This window comes from Panulirus ornatus, chromosome 32 (genome assembly GCF_036320965.1).
Source record: "Panulirus ornatus isolate Po-2019 chromosome 32, ASM3632096v1, whole genome shotgun sequence".
Taxonomy (NCBI): Eukaryota; Metazoa; Arthropoda; class Malacostraca; order Decapoda; family Palinuridae; genus Panulirus; species Panulirus ornatus.
In genome coordinates, this window is record NC_092255.1 from 19,166,961 (window position 1) to 19,187,872 (window position 20,912).

The 20,912-nt window shown below is 37.8% G+C and overlaps 2 protein-coding genes across 3 annotated transcripts in view; one reads left to right on the plus strand and one right to left on the minus strand.

Moving 5' to 3' along the window:
* On the plus strand, window positions 1-17,271 carry LOC139759119 (DNA excision repair protein ERCC-1-like). Of its 2 annotated transcripts, XM_071681087.1 has the most exons (7): window positions 240-379; window positions 1,874-2,016; window positions 2,385-2,527; window positions 3,338-3,532; window positions 4,779-4,964; window positions 6,580-6,868; window positions 17,139-17,271. In XM_071681087.1, exons 2-6 carry the CDS (start codon window positions 1,884-1,886, stop codon window positions 6,859-6,861), a joined length of 939 nt encoding a protein of 312 aa, XP_071537188.1. In that variant the 5' UTR covers window positions 240-379; window positions 1,874-1,883; the 3' UTR covers window positions 6,862-6,868; window positions 17,139-17,271. The 2 variants fall into 2 exon arrangements, with proteins under 2 accessions (XP_071537187.1, XP_071537188.1); XM_071681086.1 differs by lacking the exon at window positions 17,139-17,271 and having other exon boundaries at window positions 1-379; window positions 6,580-6,918.
* LOC139759121 (phosphatidylinositol transfer protein alpha isoform-like) overlaps window positions 9,914-20,912 on the minus strand; it is a 23,209-nt gene continuing 12,210 nt past the window's right edge. The window contains exons 7-10 of the mRNA XM_071681091.1: window positions 17,711-17,832; window positions 15,679-15,769; window positions 13,848-13,897; window positions 9,914-10,188 (exon numbers count right to left, since the gene is read on the minus strand). Of these exons, the coding sequence (XP_071537192.1) occupies window positions 13,859-13,897; window positions 15,679-15,769; window positions 17,711-17,832 (252 nt within the window). The 3' untranslated portion in view covers window positions 9,914-10,188; window positions 13,848-13,858. The remainder of the gene's footprint in view (window positions 10,189-13,847; window positions 13,898-15,678; window positions 15,770-17,710; window positions 17,833-20,912) is intronic.

Here is a 20,912-nt window from a genome sequence, read left to right on the forward strand (position 1 = left end):
GCATAACGTACATACAATTTGCATACAAGTAGTCGAACCCAGGAATACGTATGGACAAATGGTGGTGAGAGAAGTGCAATAGGAATCTTACACCAGAAACGAGGAGAAATAGTCATACTTTGCGGTCGTCTTACTAGAGAAAATATGACAATGGCCCAACAACCCAAGACTCAAACACACTCGTGTTTATGATGAACGACATTTTATATATGTCATAAACAGCACCCTAGAGTTATCACTAGCTACACCCCGAAGGATTCACCAGCTCTAGGTGTACTAAGTAACTGGGAGGTAAACCATGATAAACAGACACCCCAGGTAAACTACACCAGAACGGAGGAACTGTACGAAAGACAAAGTTTAACCATTTGTATCTTAGGTAAGCTGTTTTCCTTATAATATCAGTTACTGAGATTAGTTTTCTAATAGTTAACAGTAAAGTTACGTGTTACTTTAAGACGTAATTGCTAATTTGCCAATTAGGCGGCACTGGTAGGTTTAGCGTTACTTTGTGGACTAGTTTATTTTATTTTTTTATTACATCATGTCTAGGTAAGTTAGGGTTAGGAGCCTAGACAGAGTTCCTCTTATATTTTAGTTAAGGTTAATATTTTTCGGTTTTAGAAAAATATTTTGGGTAGACCTCAAGGTGGACGTGTGTATGAGCTCTGGGGTCCGGTGGATTTATTGCAGATGAAGTCTTTTCCCATATCAGAAGTAATTTTTGAATGACTTATGAGTTTTTGCAACAGTTGTTCATCATGGGAAAATAAAATAAATATAGCAACAGGATAATTAAACTAGTCGGCAAAATAGTATTTGACCCAGTGGTGCTGCATAGTAGACAAAATGACCACAGTTTCAGCTTTGTGTCATTGGTAGTGAAAGTACAATTTAGGGGTACCATGAAACTAAGTTTTGTGTATTACCAACTTTTTCTTGGTAAAGTATCAGTTTAGGGGCACCAAAGAAGACATATTTTGTTTCTAACAAATTACTACGGTGTTGAGATCGGTTGTTATTCATGGTCAAAACTTATTGTTGCCATAATTTGTTTATATCATGAATATACACTTGTGCACGGAGTATTTCATAAGTGCCAGAACACTTAATGCTGGTATATATTTCATAGTGTGCATCAGTTGGGTCTGTAGGTGCTAGTTATGGTTCAAAGCAATCAAAGTGTGTGCTAGCATTTGTCGTATACTATGTGGCTGTACGGCATACTTCCAGTTCAGCAGGGCTTTCTCCTTGCACCTCACTCTTGTAATAATTATTGAAAATTCTTTTGTTTGGGGATAATGTTATTGTCATTTATGTAGTATAATGGCAGAATAGAATTCCATTTTATTGGAAAATATGAAATTGGCAATCACTTGAGTGTAATTGTTTAGGATAATTACATATTTGTGATGCTCTCTCTGATTGAACATTAGTTTTTTCATGCATTTGTTCATATTGCTGTGGTCTCTGTTTACACTTAGTTAATGGTCGCAATGCATTTATGTGCAACAGACCCTTGCAACTACCAAAGCTGGTTATGATCATACTCAGCAAACAATTTTCACCACTTGTTTGAAGCTACTCATAAGTACGTAGGTACTCTTGTCATGGGTAAGGAACCTTTCTACAGGTGCTTTACTCAACATTGTACGTATAAATGGTTACTTATTTATTTTCTCACTTTGAGTTGCCTTAGCTATATATTTTAGTGGATTATTGATACCGTCCATTACAGGTTTTTGAACGACCATAGCAACGTAGTTCATTGCCATGTGTTGTAAAACAATATGCACCATGTTAAACTTTTACCGTATTCTGCATTTGTAGAAATATGAGTCGTACTTTAGTGTATAACTTTCTTACCCATCAGATTGGTGATAATGTCAGCTACGGAGGGAAAAAATGAGCCTCTGGTGGACTCCAGTTCCATTCCTAATGAGACTAGAATAAAATCTGGCTACATTGACATCACCAGCAGACATGAAGGAAAAGAAACTAACTCTGCTTTCTCTAGTGAGTACATGCATTTAATATGTCAGTTTTCAGGTGAGTTTTTTCGATTCATAGTGATAGTAGTCCTGTTTTCATTAATTGATTGTTTTTGTACCCCAATATTCAATTCACAAAGTTATATGCGTTTTGTCCCCCAATATTCAATTCACAAAGTTATTATGGATAGATTTTTCTTAATAGATTGTTGTTGTTAGTAAGAAATTTCAGGTACACAACCTTTTTTTCTATTTTGCTTCATGTAAAGTGATACCAGTGTTGATTTAAGGTTATGTGATTCAAGATGATCTGGTAAGGCATGTGTTATGAGGTAACTAATTAAAGAAAACAGTCAGATGCCTTGAAACTGTTCCTTCTTGGCATTTTTACAGAAGCATTCAGTGGCTTGAAGAAGTCTGAATTCTATGAGGAGCCACCACCAGACCTAAAGGTAGCAGGGGAACATGCCATCAAGTCTTTTGGTACAAGCACTAAACCTTCTGCCAAAAACTGTGTTATTGTTAGCTCAAGGCAAGTAAGTGCAATGAAAATACTTGATAAGTTTTTAGTTGACTTTGCCTTTAGGTGTAGTTAGAAGAGGGAGTTCTTTGGTACAGTAAGACTGGGAAGACAAAGCCTGTTGGTTTAGATGATGAGAAAGAATGATAAATGAAAGTATGATAATGATAATAATAATTTTAATATTTCATTGTACTTAGTTGCTGTCTCCCATGTTAGCGAGGTAGTGCAAGGAAACAGACGAAAGAATTGCCCAACCCACCCACATACACATACAAATGTAATTTTATTCAACATGTGATTTTTCAGTACATGTAGCACATGTTTCATGGAGACAATCCACCTCATCAGGTGCCAATGATTAACAGTTACTTGAATCCCGACATCACAGCAGAGCTTTCTTTCTTATTGGCACCTGATGAGGTGGATTGTGTCCATGAAACATGTGCTAGATGTACTGAAAAATTACATGTTGAATAAAATTACATTAATTCCTACTGGAGTGCAATTTGACCTTCATAACTGTTCTCAAAGGCTTTGTCATCTGTTCCTCATGTTACCTTGTTATGTTGGAAAAAGTGAGTAGTGACAAGTCTTAAAAGGAAAATTACTGCAGTTATTGATTATTGTTTTAGCTGATTATGGCCAAACATTAAGGATGTCTTGATTTGCTTCTTCATGCCATACCACCATCTGTGCATTTATTTTTTGGTAACTAAGTATCAGTACGTACCAGATAATTTCATAGATTATCGCGTGATGTACCTCTGAATTGAAGTTTTTGTAATACCTTGATTTTACGTATTCCTTTTTCTCAACTTTGCAGAGAGGCAATCCAATCTTAAAGTCAATTCGCAATGTCCCCTGGGAATATGGTGAAATAGTTCCTGATTATGTGATGGGCGCCACTTCATGTGCATTATTTCTGAGTCTTCGCTACCACAACCTCAACCCAAATTACATCCATGATCGAATCAAGCAACTCAGCTTTCAGTATGAACTGCGTGTTCTGCTGGTTCTTGTAAGTAATTGATTACTGGGTGTTTGATCATTACAAATATCCTGGTTATTGATATGATAGTTTGCTTCATTTTTCAGAGTTCATTAGCGAATGTTTTTTGTGTGATTATTAATATTATAATGAAACATATGTCTTTTATTGCTAATTTAAGATGGCAGTAGTGTAATCTGCAAATCTTGATTTATTAGTAGCAATATCACTCTCTAGAAAAAATCCCAGTACCATTCTTAGTATATTATCAGTTCCTTTTTGTTTAGTTACAGGAAAGATTAAGACCATATGCTTTTGCTGGACTTGTAAGTTAGTACTGAACATGTAAATTATGATGTAACCAATATTTCAGAATCGTGGTTATAGAGATTTCTTTTTCAATTAATACATGTTTCTTTGGTTCACTCTAATTAGCAGTTTTAAAGGATATAAAGTAGACAGTGGTGTCTTGTTCTTTGTTTCAGCTCATCTTAATCCTTTCCCTGAAAAAATTCTATTCTTGTTGTAACCAAAGATAGTATCAAGAAAATAACAGTAGGATTATTGTACAAGTCCCCCAGCACAGACACCAGAGGTAGACGAGAGACATACACAATCAGTTAGCAGAAATTTGTAATGAGATCTGATATCGTATTGGGAGAATTTAACATACCATTAATTGAATGGGAATAATCCCTTTCCAGTTGCTCTGGGCAGAATCATAGGTACATTTAAGAATAAATTTGACAAATATTTTGGTTATAATCCACAATGACATTATTTGTTCCTTCTTAGTTACATGAAAACTTTACTAATTTTTTCTTAGAAACATCTGTGCATGTTTCAACTCTTACCATGCTAATCCATGAGATTTTGATTTCCACCATCACAGACAGCTTTGTTAGGACCAAGTGCCTGTTTGTGTTTGAAATCCTTTTTGTTTCTTTGAATATATATCTTTTGAAATGTGCCTGTAGGTCAGGCTAGTATCCATTTGCATTAGTCAGTTGAACTGAGTTTAGCAAGTCCTTTGTATGTAGGGACATTAACTTGACTTGGCATGGCATTTGAACTTTGTAATTCCATGTCAGGTCTGTAACTTCTGCATTGTGCATTAATGTTGTATACCATGAATGATCGGAATGATAAATATTTGCATTCAATAAATGATCAGAATACTATTAGTACGATAAATATTACTGCTCATTTATAAATTTTGGAGACTATTTTTTTCCAGGTGTTAGTGATGTGGATATATTCATTTGTCTGTCTGTAGGTCGATGTAAAGGATCCTCATCATGAGCTAAAGCAGTTAACAAAGATCTCAGTGATGGCAGACATGACCTTGATGCTAGCATGGAGTCAGGAAGAGGCAGGACGGATTATAGAAGTGTACAAGATGTTTGAACACAAACCACCTGACCTCATTATGGAGAAACAAGATACCAACCCATATTCTATGGTAAGTACCCAGAACGATGACATTTGGTGCCATAAAACTTAAAGTACAAGTCTGTTTTTGTCATTAATGTTTTGAAGAGAAAGATCAAAATCTGTTGACACCCATCTCTGACATACATTTAGAACAGATTTAAGGCAACATTACACTTCATCCTTCCACCTCTTCCATGGTTTTCCTTTGTTCCTTGTTCTCTTCACATTGGACTTGCATTCCCTTTTAGTCACACTCTTCATATGTCCAAACCATTTCAGAAAACTCTTCAGCTCTTCCATATATACTCCTCTTACTCTTACACCACTCTCTTTTCCTATATTTTCTTATTTGACCAACCCTCCTCATACCACATTAAGGTATTACATATGCTTTCACTGATTACTCTACTGTGCACTAACTCTCTTTTAGCTTCAAGGAAGCCAGTGAGACCCAAAAATATGAAGAGAATATTGACTTGTGGAAGAACCCTGTGCTTGTTTCTAATGCTACTAGAACTTGATTATCCTTTTTTTCAGCATCCTTCCATTTATTATAGCTAGATCTTAGTGGAATTGTTTCTATTTTGTTTAGCATTTGTTTACCATATCTATTAATTTCTTTATAGAACATAATGATAAATTGAAATAGTAAAGAATTGTATACATTATTCTGCCCAATGAAATTTGGAATGCAGTCTGTTGTGTCTTAGTCAGAAAAAAGATGTTATTGTGAAAACTCTTATCATAAATGACAAAGAAATAGAGAAATAGTTTATCTAGCAAAATAAACCTTAGTTTCATATCGTGGAGTACTTTGCTTCCTAAGCCAAAAGAAACCAAATGTTGCTTTTAGCTCAGCTGGAGTAGAGGGAGGAACTAGATGCATACTCATTTAGGAGTTTTAGGAAGCTAACAGAAACAACAAAGCCTCACTGCTGCCATGCATTACTAGCAGTGCTGAAAAAATCTTTGGGGTAGGAAAAATAAAGGTATGACCATTAGGGTACAGGCACTTTATGTGTGTTTTCTTCAATTTTACTGTTTACTTATTTTATATAGAGGCTTTCTTACTTGCTTAAGTTGTACAGTTTAACCTTTTAAGTGCAGAAATTTGTATCTTTACATCTTTTCTGCCTTACTGCTGCACACAGATACATTCAAGACTCATTTATTGGCAGTGAGGGAAAGTTGACCAATGAAAAAGCTTATTTTCTTCCTAAGACCAGGTGATTGTGTTCTAATGGGGTTTCCTACCCACCTTGCGACAGTTTGTATGTTCTTGTTGTTTGAAGGGAATACTCATTCCCATGGATCTTATCATCTGTTAGGGTGTGTCTATTTCTACACAATAGGAAAAGGAAGACTTCCTTTTGGAAATAGTCTGCACATGAACTGCAGAGTTGACTTTGTTAAGATGAAGTCTTCTTATTTCACCTCATTATTTACCTATGTACTTAGGCTTTGTTAATATTACATCATAATAGTCTGGGAAACTGTTGTCAAACCATTTAAAAATCTTGTCATTTTAGAAAGTCAGCCAATTAAGATTGTACTTCCAGTTCATACAGACCCAGATTGACATATTTCGAAATCCAACACTGTAATAGATATTTAGAAACATAATTTTTATCAAATAATTTCAGCTCATTGATGCTCTTACGTCTGTGAAATCCATTAATCGCACAGATGCTATGACCCTTTTGTCAAATTTTGGCTCATTGGAGAAGATAGTAGAGGCATCTGAAGAAGAGCTATCATTTTGTCCTGGTCTGGGTCCTCAAAAGGCTTCTAGGCTTCACAGGGTTTTACACCAAGCCTTCAGAAAACCTCAGTATGAGAAACGTAAGCCACAGCAGGAACTCTCAAGTGATTCTTCTGAAAGAAAAGCCTCACAAGTATCTGAATCATCAGCAGAAGAAAAATAGACTTAAGGTATATGGATTTTATGTTTTTGTTTTAATGAAATATATGGTTAGATAATTTGTTGCATTTTGCATTACCTTTTGCATATAAAAGGGTTTGTAAGTAGAGTACTTATTGTAGAAGAGGGAACTATTAAGAGATTTCATTTTATCCATAAGCTTATGGTCATCATTATGTTGAACATGATGATTATAAGCAAGTTTACTCTCTGGCTTGCTGTGTAATTGTTTCATTAATTTTTGTGTAGACAGTAGTTAGCTATGCAACCTTGGGATGTTTTTGAGGCTGTAACTTCATGAGAGACTAAGGTAAGGTGGGTTCCTTTTGGGGTAGCAGAATCCTTCATGACACTTACTCTTTTTCATCTGCTGACAGGTATACAACTTTGTTGGCGATTTCTCTAATGGTGTAAATGCTTGCAGGTAGAGTTTGGAAGTACTTATAGACAACTGTAATTGTTAGTTAGGTATTTAACATCTTAGGATGCCTCTCACAGTGCTCCTTCACTTTTGAGGCTATAGTCCTCGTAGTTGGAGGGGAAGGTACATTCCTTTGGAGTGGAAAAATCCTTAATGATGCTGTACTCTTTTTCGTCTACTGACGGTGTTACAACCTCATCAAAGGTGACTTCATGCTCATGGTGTAATAACTTTTTTTTTTTTTTAGGCAGAATCTGGGAACATTACTACAAATTACACTTTATGTGCTGAACTACAAACACCAGTTTATCATATCACAAGACCCTTCATGCCCCAGATGCAGTTTCTTTACTGAAGACCCTAAACACTTTTTATTTGTCCTGTGTGAACAACAGGTGAAAAACAGCTTCATTTACTCATCCTTTTTCTACCTGTTATGTATGATGCACCAAAACTAGAGCCCCAAGTTGTATCTGTGGTTTCTCTTGATTGCATCATATACCTGGTTCATCCCATTAATAGTTTGTTGCCCCATGTTTGCTACATCAATCCATTGCTGTGTCCTACACACACCTCACACCCTTCTTGTTCAGGTCCTCAGTACTCCCATCCTTCCACCTCCTCCTCAGTTTCCCCCTTTTCATTGTTCCTTACACTTCCAACATGTGTAAGCTCTTAATTGTCCTCTCCATTTGCCCAAACCATATCAGCACACACTTTGCAGCTCTGTCATACTTACTCCTTTCTCCACCACATCTATCTCTCACCCAATCATTTCTTATTCAACCAGCTTTCCTCACAGCATATGTTGTCCTCAAACACTTCATTTCTAGCACATTCTCCCTCTTTTGCTTTTTCATGTAGGGCCTACACTTAGCATCCATACAACAGCAATAGGATCAGTAAACCTTCAAACATACCCATCTTTTCCCTCACAGACAGGGGCCTTTTTCCATACATTCCTCAATGCACTCAGGACCTTCACCCACCCTATAGCTGTTTTCAGCTCCAATGGATCCATTCATTGCCATGTCCACTCTCAGGTTTCTAAAACATTTTAATTCCTCCAAGTTCTCTCCATTCAAACTCCCATTCCAAATAATATATCTCTCTCCTCAGGTAAATCTAATAATCATGATTTTATTCACAGTACTCACAACCTTTTCCTTTCACACATTCTCCCAAACTTGGATACCATCTTCTGCAGTTTCTCACTTGAGTATGCCACCAGTGCTTGTTATTAGCAAATGACAACTGACTCACCTTCCAGGTCTTCCTCCTTGGCAGATTGGAAACCTGCATTTCTCCCCAAAACCCTCACATTCATTCCTAACCACCCCATTCCTGAATATTAAACAGCCATGGTGACATCATGCACCCCCCTGCTGCAGACCCACCTTCACCTGATAACTTTCACTCTCCACACTTCCTACTTGCATACACATCTGATTCACTTAGTAAAATCTCATCACTGTTTCTAGTAGCTTTCCTCCCATACCATATACATGAAACAACCCCCTCAAAGCATTTTTGTCGACCCTGTTGTATGCTTTTTCCATATCCAAAATGCCACATGCAAATCCTTCTGTTTCTCATGAATTTTTATCAAATGCTTTAAAGCACCTGATCCACATATCCTTTTGCCACTGCTGAAGCTACATTTTTCCTACCTATTCTGATGTTTACATGGTGTCTCCTAATCTGGAGTGGAATTTACTTAGACACCTTCATAGTTCAGTTATTCAGCTCAGTTCACTGAGTATTTATGAAAGCACTGTTATATTAGCAAGGTGAAAATAATTGTGACGCTTCACATGCCCAGGTTCAATCCATTGACAGCACGTCGATCCCGGTATACCATGCCTTTCACCCTCCTGTATGTTCAGGCCCTAATCGCCCAAAATCTTTTTCAGCTATCTAACTCAGTTTAATAATTAATTTTCAAGGCATTGTGACATTAGGAAGGGAAAATAGGTGCGATTAGATATTTCATCCATCTAACTCAATTCAGTGACAAAATTAGCAAAGCACTGTGCCATTAGCAAGAGAAAATTGTTGTGATTAGTTGGAAAGTGTCTTGTGATATATTACAATGTCAGCAATCCAACTCAGTTCAGTGATTAATTTTCAAAGCCTGTGGCATTAGAAAGAGAAAATAGTTGTGATTAGATATAATTTCAATGTCCAGCTCAGTTTTCAGTGATTAATTTTCAAAGCATGCAACATTAGCAAGGTAAAATAGTTGTGATTAGGTGGGCCAATACCACCACCACAGTGGCTAAACCAATAGAAGACATTGAACTTGGTGCTTTGCCTTTTCCTGATCTGAAGGTAAGATTCAAGAAGGCTTCATTATTCCTTCTTTTCCTTTCTGCCTGAGGTAGAGGGACCTTGGCAAGGCACACTTTAAAGGCCATGGAACAAGATCTTGAGGCATTTTTTCTTTGAAAGTGACTTCATTCCAGCTGGGAGTAGTCTAAAGATTGTAGGTTCATGGGGACTTGGAGATTTGGCACTCCTGTCATAGATATGTTTTGACTTTATTTATCATAACCAGGATAGAAATGAATGAAATAGAACAGTACAAGCAAAACTATATTTGAGAGCAGAAAAAGAAGGATGATGAAAGAGGGCAAACAATTATATGCATTTTTATTACTGTGCTAAACTAGGGAGCTTCATAAACAACATTCTTAGAGACAGACCTCCAAGTTTCATCACAGTATAATTAAAAATATAATACTTATATTTAATCACAGTTGATGTTTGAGTTACCGTTAATGATGAATTTTATTACAGTATTGGAGGATACTACAATACTCTTAATTCATTGTTGTATTGTATTGTTTTTTTAGGCTGATGATCATAGAGATTTGATATGCTGACTGTCGATGAAGTTTTCTTGCATTCCTGTTAAATAAAATGATTAGTTTTCAAAAGATTTTGAGGAATGTTGTTAAAAATAGGATTTCATATTATTACTGTACCTGTGAAAAACTAACAGGCTAGACTCTTAATCATTGAGTAATATAGACGTAAGAACTATCTGTCTTTGATTTAGAGTCATTGTTAAACTTCACAGGAGTACCTTTGTTTGATCATTCACTGATGACTAAAACTGAAGGGCACACACACACAACACACACACACACACACACACACACACACACACACACACACACACACACACACACACACACACACACACAGGGGTAATGCTCAAGCCAGACAAGTTTTGATAGGTAAAGAGAGCAAGAAATGAGTATGGCAAGATAAGAAAGGGGAACAAAGAAACTTTGAAAAGAATATTGAGGATAAGGCTGGAGAAAACCAAAACTTTTCCAGAGATACATCAGGAATAAATTGTCAGTTGAAGTTTAGGTAATAAGGCAGAGAGAAGAATTGTAATGGATGGTGTAAGGATATGTGAGGAACTGAACAACAAATTTAAAAGTGTTTTCACAGTGGAAGACATCAACAAATTTAAAAGTGTTTTCACCGTGGAAGACATTATAGCCCGATCAAAAGTAAGCTGAAGTGGAAAGGAGGTTTTACAGAACTTTGAGATGTATAGAAAAGACATTAACAGTGTACTAAAAGGTCTTGACCCATACAACGCTCATGGTCCTGATGAAATTTTATCATATTTGCTGAAGATATGTGCAGATACAATGGACAGACCTTTTGAAATATTGTTCAAGATGCCACTGGAGAGAGGCAGAATGCCAAGGGAATGGAAGAGGGCAAACATCATACCTTTCTATAAGATAGGAGACTGGGAAGAGGCACTGAAATACAGACTGGTCTCATTGACAGATGTGGTCTGTAAGGTTTTGTAAAAGATTATTAAAAAGCAAATGGATGAATATCTACTGAGGAGAAATTACTTGCATGAGAGACAGCACAGATTTAGGGAAAGGAGGTCATGTGTAACAGACCTCAGGGGAGACTGGGTGTATTATATGTATCTGGACTGCTAGAAAGCATTTGACACTGTACCACATGAGAGGCTGGTTAAGAAGAATGATCACTAGATAGGAATAGGGGGAAAACTCCTTTCTTGCACAAAAGATTACCTAGTGGAAGGGAACCAAGAATGCATGTAAGTGGAGCCTTCTCCAAATGGGTCGAGGTGACCAGCAGAGTGCCATAGAATCTTCTTGCACCATTACTATTCTTAATCTATGTAGATGATTTACCTGAGGATGCAAAGGTTTTGAGAGAAGTGAAAAGCATGGAGAATTGTATAACTGTACAAGGGAACTGTGACATTCTCCAAAGTTGGTCTGTTACGTGGGTGATGAGGTTCAACCCAAGTAACTGTAAAGTAATAAGGATGGATCACAATGAAAGAAGGCCTCAACATAATCATCATCTAGCAGGAAGTAAGTTACAGGAATCTGTTTGTGAGAAAGACTTTGGAGTCAGTGCTGACCCTGTCACTGAAATCCCATCTTAGGAGAATAATTAGGAAAACCAACTGTCTCTGAGGAAACAATAGCATAGGATTCATCTTCATGGATAGCAGGTTATTCAACAAGCTGTTCATACCATACATTAAGGCCAAAACTAGAATATCTTACACAGGTTTGGTCACCATGCCTAAAGAAGCACAAAGAGCCAATAGAGAGAGTGAGAGGTAATCTGTTAACAGCGTTTCAATATTCAAAATGAATTGATAACATAAACAATGAACTGTACTTCAAAAGATGTAGAGAACCTAACATTAAGTTAAAGAAGAATTAAAAAAAACTGTGAGGAAGTACTTCTATAGTACAAGAGTGGTAGATGAATGGAATAAAATCACCGGAGACATGGTTAATGCAGACAGCGTACATGAACTTAAGAGGTTGAATGATAGAGATTGTTCAAGAGATGGGACCCCACAAGAGTAAAACTCCCTTACCCTTACCATACAGGTTGGTAAGTACAATCAGATCATACATAAGGCTGGTAAGTACAATCAGATCATACATGAATGCCAAAACTAGAATATGCTTCTCATGTTTGGTCACCACATCTTAAGAAGAAGAAAGATATAGTACAGAAGATCCAGAGTAGAGCAACAAAGTTGGTACCAGAATCAAAAGAGCTTAGTTTCAAGGAAAAGCTAGTTACCTAATCTTGTAACTTTTTAAAACAGATGACATGGTCAGTGAACCATTCTTTGAGAAATGTAGAGATAGAACAGCCAGAAGACATGTGGTGGATAAATGGAATGAAATGACTGAAGACATGGTTGATGCAGACTGCTTACAGAAATTTAAGAAATTTTATGATGGTAGAGAATGTCCAAAGGATAGAGTCCCATGAGAGAAAGTTTTGCTCTCCTTTTTTACATATAGGTAAAAAACAACTATATGTATACATAGAGTAGGTCTGATACATGATTGATGAAGCAAAATCCAATGAAAGTGTATGCATAGAATAGGTCTGATACATGATAGATGAAGCGAAATCCAATGAAAGGTTATCATGTAGCAGAAAATAATCTACACAATTTGTGTGTGAGGGCTCTTTAAAGACTGTACCTAACCTGTCTTCAGAATCCCACCTTAAAAGAACAGTTATGGAGACCAACTGTCTGTTAGCAAATGATGGAATTTGCATTCAAGTTTATAGATAAGGAAATATGAAGCTGGTCGCATGGTAGATGTGGCCAAAACTAGAATATGCATCTAAGGTTTGGCTACCCTACCTGAAAAAGCACAAGGAGAGCAATGAAGTTGGTACAGTACCAGAATTAAGAAATCTGAGTTAGAGTAAGGGGTGACCTGATCACTGTCTTTTAAGTTTTTACACCAGATAGATGATATAGACAGTGAACAGCTCAGGAGAATAGGAATAGAACAACATGACATGAAATTAAACAAGAAGATTGTTGAAAAATATGTGAAGTACTTTTATAGTAAAAGAGTGGTGAATGAATGGAATAAAATGAATAAAGACATGGTTAATGTAGATAGCATACAGAAATTTAAAAGGTTTTACAATGGTAGAGAACTCTATCCCCACACAATGCAAACAGCTAATTGAAATTAATTAATTACACAAGAGATGGGGCCCCTTGTGTAGAACTCCCTTCCACTGCTGTACACACATGCACTGGCATACAAAATGGTACCAAAAATAAGAGAACTGGGTTGCAGGAAGAGGATAAAGGATATAAATTTGCCCACCATGGAAGAGAAAAGAAAAAGAGAGGAGTCAGTAACAGCTTTCAGGTTTCCAAATCTATTTGATAATGTTGACATAGCGGTCATTTGAAAAATTCAAAGAAAAAAAGCCATACATTATTACACTGTGAATAAATGAAAGAAAGTTAAGTGAAGATGCACTGAATATGAAATGTGTCAGGGTGTTATGTATTTTTTCATTGATTCCTCATATTCTATTTCCTTTTCATCCTAGACAGGCATGATTAGTGTGTGATTTGCCCATGCCTTGTCAACTTCTATAGAAAAAAAGAGATGGGACTCACAGAGTATGATTTATCCTCTTAATTTAGAAATTAGAAATTGCACAGTTGCAGGACATATCACACGATAAAATAAGAGAAACATTATTACCTTTGACCCCTTCATGCCACTAAGCCTCGCAGAGTGCCATCCTGTCTTTGCTGTAGAAAGAGAAAATATAAAATATTAATTATTTATTTTTCACCTATTTTCAACTGACCCAGAACACCTTTTCAAGAAAGGGTCTTGGTGTTATCCAGGTGTGGTGTAAGGAGGGTTGTTCAAATAAGAAGAGATAGGGAAGAGAGAGATGTTGTACTAGGAAGAGTATGGTTGAGAGAGAGGTATAGGGTGTGCTGAAATTATTTGGACACATGGTGAGAATGAGTGAGGGGAAGTTGACAAAGAGGATACATATATCAAAAGTGGAGGAGACAGGGAGAAAGGGGAGACCAAATTGGAGATGGAAACATGGAGTGAAAAAGATTGAGTGCTTGAGGCTTGAACATGCAAGAGGGAGAAAGGTGTGCACAGTATAGAGTGAATTACAACAATATGGTATACAAGAGGTGACATGCAGTCATTGGACTGAGCCAGGGCACATGAAATGGTCAGGGAAAACCATGGAAAGATCTGCACAGCGTGGTTATGTATAGGGGGCTGGAGTTTCATTGTCAAAAACTTCACTGCACCTGACATCATTTGTCAAATTATGTCTGAGTAGAAATTTATGCTGTATAGATTGTCTGTGCCTTCTCTTATAAATGGAAAGATGGAGTGAATGAAGTCAGTCTAGGGTGTCAGGGCCTGAACATTCAGAAAAGTAAGAAGTGTGCATAGGAAAAAATGAACTAGATTGATATGGTGAAAGAAAAGCATTGTGCTGCTAGTGTTATGAACCAGGGAATAAGAAGAGGTTAAGATAAACCATGGAAGAGTCTCTGGGGCGTGGCTGTGGATGGTATACTATGGTTTCATTTATTGTACATGGCAGCTGGAGATTGGATGTGTGCAAATGGGGCTGTTCACACTGTACCTCATTAGGCAGGAAAAGCATTTAGGTATGAAAGACAGACAGGAAAAAAAATTATAAGTATTGATCACAGGTAATGGCAATCAAGCCTTCATCCATTCCTGTCGCCAACCTGCCACACATGAAATGGCACCCCCTCCCCCCGTGTGCACGAGGTAGCGCTAGGAAAAGACAACAAAGGCCACATTTGCTCACACTGTCTCTAGCTGTCATGTGTAATGCACCGAAACCACAGCTCCCTTTCCACATCCAGGCCCCACAAAACTTTCCATGGTTTACCCCAGATGCTTCACATGCCCTGGTTCAATCCATTGACAGCATGTCGACTCCGGTATACCACATCGTTCCAGTTCACTCTATTCCTTGCACGCCTCTCACCCTCCTGTATGTTCAGGCCTCAATCACTCAAAATCTTTTTCATTCCATCCTTCCACCTCCAATTTGGTCTCCCACTTCTCCTCATCCCCCCCCCCCCCAACTCTGACACATATATCTTCTTTGTCACTCTTTTCTCACTCATTCTCTCCATGTGACCAAACCATTTCAATACACCCTCTTCTGCTCTCTCAACCACACTCTTTTTATTACCACACATCTCCCTTACCCTTTCAATACTTACTTGATGAAACCACCTCACACCACATATTGTCCTCAAACATTTCATTTCCAACACATCCACCCTCCTCCGCACAAACCTATTCATACCCCATGCCTTGCAACCATATAACATTGTTGGAACCACTATTCCTTCACACGTACCCATTTTTGCTCTCTGAGATAACATTCTCACCTTCCACACATTCTTCTTATATTTATATATGAATGATGATCTGCCTTCAAAGACTCGGTAATCTTTCCTGACTCTGCCTTCATAGTTTGGTATAGAGAGTTGGGAGTAAGTGTGCTGACCTGATCAAGCTCTTTCTTGGTGCGGTTCTCTAGGCAGCGGATGTCATCGATGGTCAGGCCATACCACTGGTCCAGCCAGCAGAACACTTGTCTGCACAGAGACAGCATACATAAATATGGAAGTTGTATGATCATGGAGAAAGCTCAAGAGTTGGAGCACCAGAACTAATAATTTTATTGATTAATATAGTAATGGTCCTTAGTAGTGTCTGTGTGTGAATCTCCTTAACAGTCATACAAAACTTATTAATTTCTGCACATTAGCTAATGGGATAATTATATTTTTTTTTTACTGAAGTAGGTTAAAGAAAAAATCCAAAAAACTTCCCCAAAAATTCATCTCCAGAAATTCACTCCCAGTCAGTTCATTTTGTTAAAAGTCTACTTGGATAATCCTAATATAGTGCTAAGTTTATGCCTCTTATTTTCATTTATACACATTTTTTACACATTTTTGTCATTTCTTTTAAAATGGTACATTATCAATCACACTCATTATACCTTATGTGCAGATGAAACTAACATAGGAAGCTGTGCTTGTGTTTGCCCGAGACATTTATTGGTGACACTTGGTTTGTCCTGATCTTACCAAATTAAAGTACAAGCCCTTTTATCCATTTGGCTGCAGAATATGACTATAGTCATAATGCACAATTTTCCTTATTGACAAAATACAACTAATATCCATAGTTTCTAATAAAAACAGTTTGTACATCCCATACTGTTTGCCAACTCACCCCAAACCAGGAAATGACATCCGGGTTTTGAGAGGTGCTGCCCCTATGCAGTGGCTGACTTAAACCTCTTATACAAAGAATGACTAATTCATTTGAATGCTGCCTCCTGTGCACATTCTTCGATTTCAGTATGCATCATTTAGATTTTGCCCTATTTAGTTTGTGTTGCTTCATGTGCAACTTGGGAAAATTTTTCAAAATACCCTTAAAATGGATACCTGGCTTAGGCTAGGGTATATTTTTGTAGACAGTGTTGAGATGGCCTTGATTAGGGTATTCAGTTGTCCATGCCATTTCAGCTACCATAAAGAAAAAATTCAAAGTTTTATTTACTTCTTGACTTAATTCTCTTAATTACTGGTTTACTCTCTGCTTGTATTCTGTAATGAATGGCATTTAAGAATTCTGACTTACAAATGTTTAATTCACATTGAAAATAATTTTCATATCCTCAGTGTACTGCAGTACTCTGCAGTGAATATTTTTTCTTTCCTTTCCTCTAATTATACAGTTAACTTTTCATCAATAAGAACCACTTAGCCTATTCTGAACACATTTACATTGAATGCCCACTGTAATTAGATTCCTATACTCATAACTTTCGGTTAAGATTATTTATGAAGGCCTTGCATCCTTAACCCTTTTGGTGCTTTGGAAGTTGATCTAGAATTACACATCAGGGTGCTATGAGTATCAATCTGTATATGTTATATCCTGCCACAGGTTGAATTCTGCATGGTGTAGGTTCTGTTAGCTGACTTTTGACAGCAAGCCAAACAAAGGGTGAGTCTCCAAAGGCCTCAGTAACACATTAGTGACCACAGTAGGTGGTTATGTGCCTTTTCTAAGGACTGGCCAAGTGTGTGGCACCCAACTCCATCTAAAGTGTCCACCACCGTGCCCCCATTGCACACACAACACCCTTACTTAGGATTCACCAATCATGTAAATACATACTTTTCTGGAACTATAAATGCATCACTATTAAGCCATTGACATATGTAGTGTATGATTTGAACCAACTGTGGCAGTTGACTGCAGGAGTGCCATATACAGTCTGGAGCTTTCAAAAATTCCATGTGTAGTAATTACATACCTGTAAGTTCCTGTGACAAGATTTTTTCCATGATGGCAGGACTAGTGTGTAACACTCATTTCATGTCTTGTTTGTGGAGAGCTGCTTCTCTTGACATTTTTTTTAAATTGATGGTAGTTTGTAAGGATCAAAAAGTATTTAGTATTAGAAATGATGATGCTATATAGAATGTGTTCTTTTGTGTGGAATCTAAAATCACCTGTGAAAAATGGTGAAGACACGGCGTTCAAAATCCTGGATGTACTTCTCTACCCGTGCCTGTAGCCCAAACCACCGAAACTCACATGTCACTAGCTTGTAGCATGTCATCACTGGCTCACTCTGTAGGGAGAGGCTAGCAGTAAGTACACCACTCATGCATCCTAATACAGTCTGGCTGTCAGTAAACCACTCGTGCATCCTAGTAACCATACATTTTCTTCATATGCTTTGCTTGCATAAATTTCACTGCCAGTCAAACTCCCTTCGTTGTGCTCTCTCAACCACACTCCTTATTTTTTTAACACACATCTTTCTTACCCTTACATTTCTTACTTGATCAAACCACCTCACACCACATATTGTCCTCAAACATTTCATATCCAACACATCCACCCTCTTCCATACTACCCATGTATAGCCCATGCCTCGCAACCTTTTAACATTGTTGGAATTATTATTCCTTCAAACATGCCCATTTTTGCTCCCCATGATAATGTTCTCTCATTCCACACATTCTTCATCGCTCCGACAACCTTTGCCCCCCTCCCCCACCCTATGACTCACTTCTGCTTCCTTGGTTCCATCTGCTGCAAAGTCCACTCCCAGATGTCTAAAACTCTCCACTTCCTCCAATTTTTCTCCATTCAAACTTACGCCCCAATTAACTTGTCCCTCAACCCTACTGAACCTAATAACCTTGCTCTTATTCACATTTACTCTCAACTTCCTCCTTTCACACACTTTTCCAAACTCAGTCACCAACTTCTGCAGTTTCTCACTCGAATCAGCCACTAGAGCTGTATCATTGGCGAACAACAATTGACTCGCTTCCCAGGCCCTTTCATCCCCAACAGACTGCATACTCGCCCCTCTCTCCAAAACTCTTGCATTTACCTCCCTAACCACCCCTTCCATGAACAAATTAAACAACCATGGGGACATCACACACCCCTACACCCCTGCTGCAAACCAACATTCTCTGGGAACCAATCACTCTTCTCTCTTTCTACTCATACACATTTATTATTAATATTATTATTATTGTTGTTGTATTTTCTTTCGTATTTAATCACCTTTTCCTCCATTAATGTCGTAGCACCAGAAACTCCCAAAGAAAATGCCTTATTTCCTTACATTAATTTTTTAGCTATTATGTGAAATGCACAGAAATCACTGCCCCCTATCTACAACCAGGCCTCACAGACCTTTCTGTGGTTTATGATTTCTGCTTCATATGAGCAAGTTCACCACTGACAGCACAAAATTTCCTGTATGCAACATCACTCTTATTCACTTTATTCTGTGCATGCTTTTCACCCTCCAGTAAGTTCAGGCCCCAACCACTCAAAATATTTGTCATTCCATCCTTCTGTCTTTGGTTTGGTCTCTCCCTACTCTTTTTCCCCTTCCACCTGTGACACATGCATCCTCTTTGTCAACCTCTTCTCACTGATTCTCTCCATATGTCCAAACCATCTCAGCACACCCTCTTCAACTTCCTCAACCACACACTTATTATTACCACACCTCCCTCTCATCTTTTTATTACTTACTTATCATTCCCAAACCATTCTTGCTCTTTCTCTTTGACCTTTGTTTCACTCAGAGCGAGAACATCTAGGTTTCTTTTCTCAAAAATACTATCTGTTTCATCTTTCTTCTCATCATGGTTACATCCACACACAATCAGACACTCCAGCCTGAGCCTTCACGGAGAATGAGCACTCCTTACTTGGCTTCTTTTGTTCCAGATTACAGAAACTGAAATATCATCAATATTACCATTATTGTTATTTTCGTGTTTTCACTCATTATTCATGTTCTTATATACTCATCACTGTAGCAGATGTTTACATCAGACATACAGCTTAATATATGTTAGTGGCTTTGACTTAGACTTGCTGCTGTCCATTAACCGCTACCCCTTATGTAGAACCACTACCAGCCAAGGACCTTCCACTGATCCCGACCCATGGCAGACCTTAGAGCCATGACCAACCCTGAACCACCACTGACCTGACCTTAAACTACCACTAACCCTGACCCATCACTAATCTAGGCCTACTGCTGATCATGATCCACCACTGACCACTAGTTACCACTAACTAATCTACTCATGATCATTAGCTATACTGTCAGCCCCAACCCAATACTGCCCTGACCTTGAGAAAAAGCTGATCCTTGAGAAAAAGCTGATCCTGACCCATCACTGACCTAGGTGTACAGCTGATCCTGATCCACCTCTGACCAGCTTCCACTGACCCTGACCCATCACTAACCTAAGTGTGTTGATGATTATGATACTCCACTAACTACTAGTTACCAATGACTCAGACCCATCATCAACCTTAACCTACTACTGACTCATCCACCACTGGCCTAGACACTTCATTATCCCTGACCCACCACTAACCTTGACTCACCTCTGACCTTGAAAAAAATGCTGACCTGAACCACCAGTAATGCAGAGTTGCCACTGACTTTGAGCCACTAATGACCCTAGGAGCACTACTGACATTTAGCAACCAATGAACTGATGCCAGAATGGACATAGCCACCATGAACATTATGCCAAAATTGTCGCATACCCACCAGTGACCTGGAATTATAATGAATTTTTATCAAAGCAAGACGAAGCACTTTTGAGTTACATTTCACCTTAATTCATCATTGACCTTAAAAGTAACCAATAAAAAAGGAACTATCACCAATTATAAGACCATTGATACTTAACCAGGAAATTTAGGAGGTTCCTGTGAACAGGTTTATCAAAATATAAGAAATTAAAACATTTTAGTCTTATCAGTTAATAGAAAATATGAAGAAAAGTTAAAGCAAAGGGAAAAATTCAATAGATGACCCTTATTGTTGCACTGCAAGCATTTAGAGAAGGGGGGCATGCAATTTTGGCTTATGTGCATGTTGACTTTGCTGACTTGTGCATCTTCATCTCTTTTAGATCTAGTGTGTGACTGTTGTACAAACAATTAGATCTAGTGAGTGACTGATATACAAACAACTCGTAGTACTAACAGTTCAACATCTAAATCATTATCACCATGATTAGTGTTCCCAAGACTATTGCTACATACTGTAGGGATGTACCTTCCCCACCATTTCTTATGGGTAACTGTGGTACTAGGATTCTCTCTCATTGATAATTGTAGTTGCTTTTAACATAAAGCATCACTATATACTAG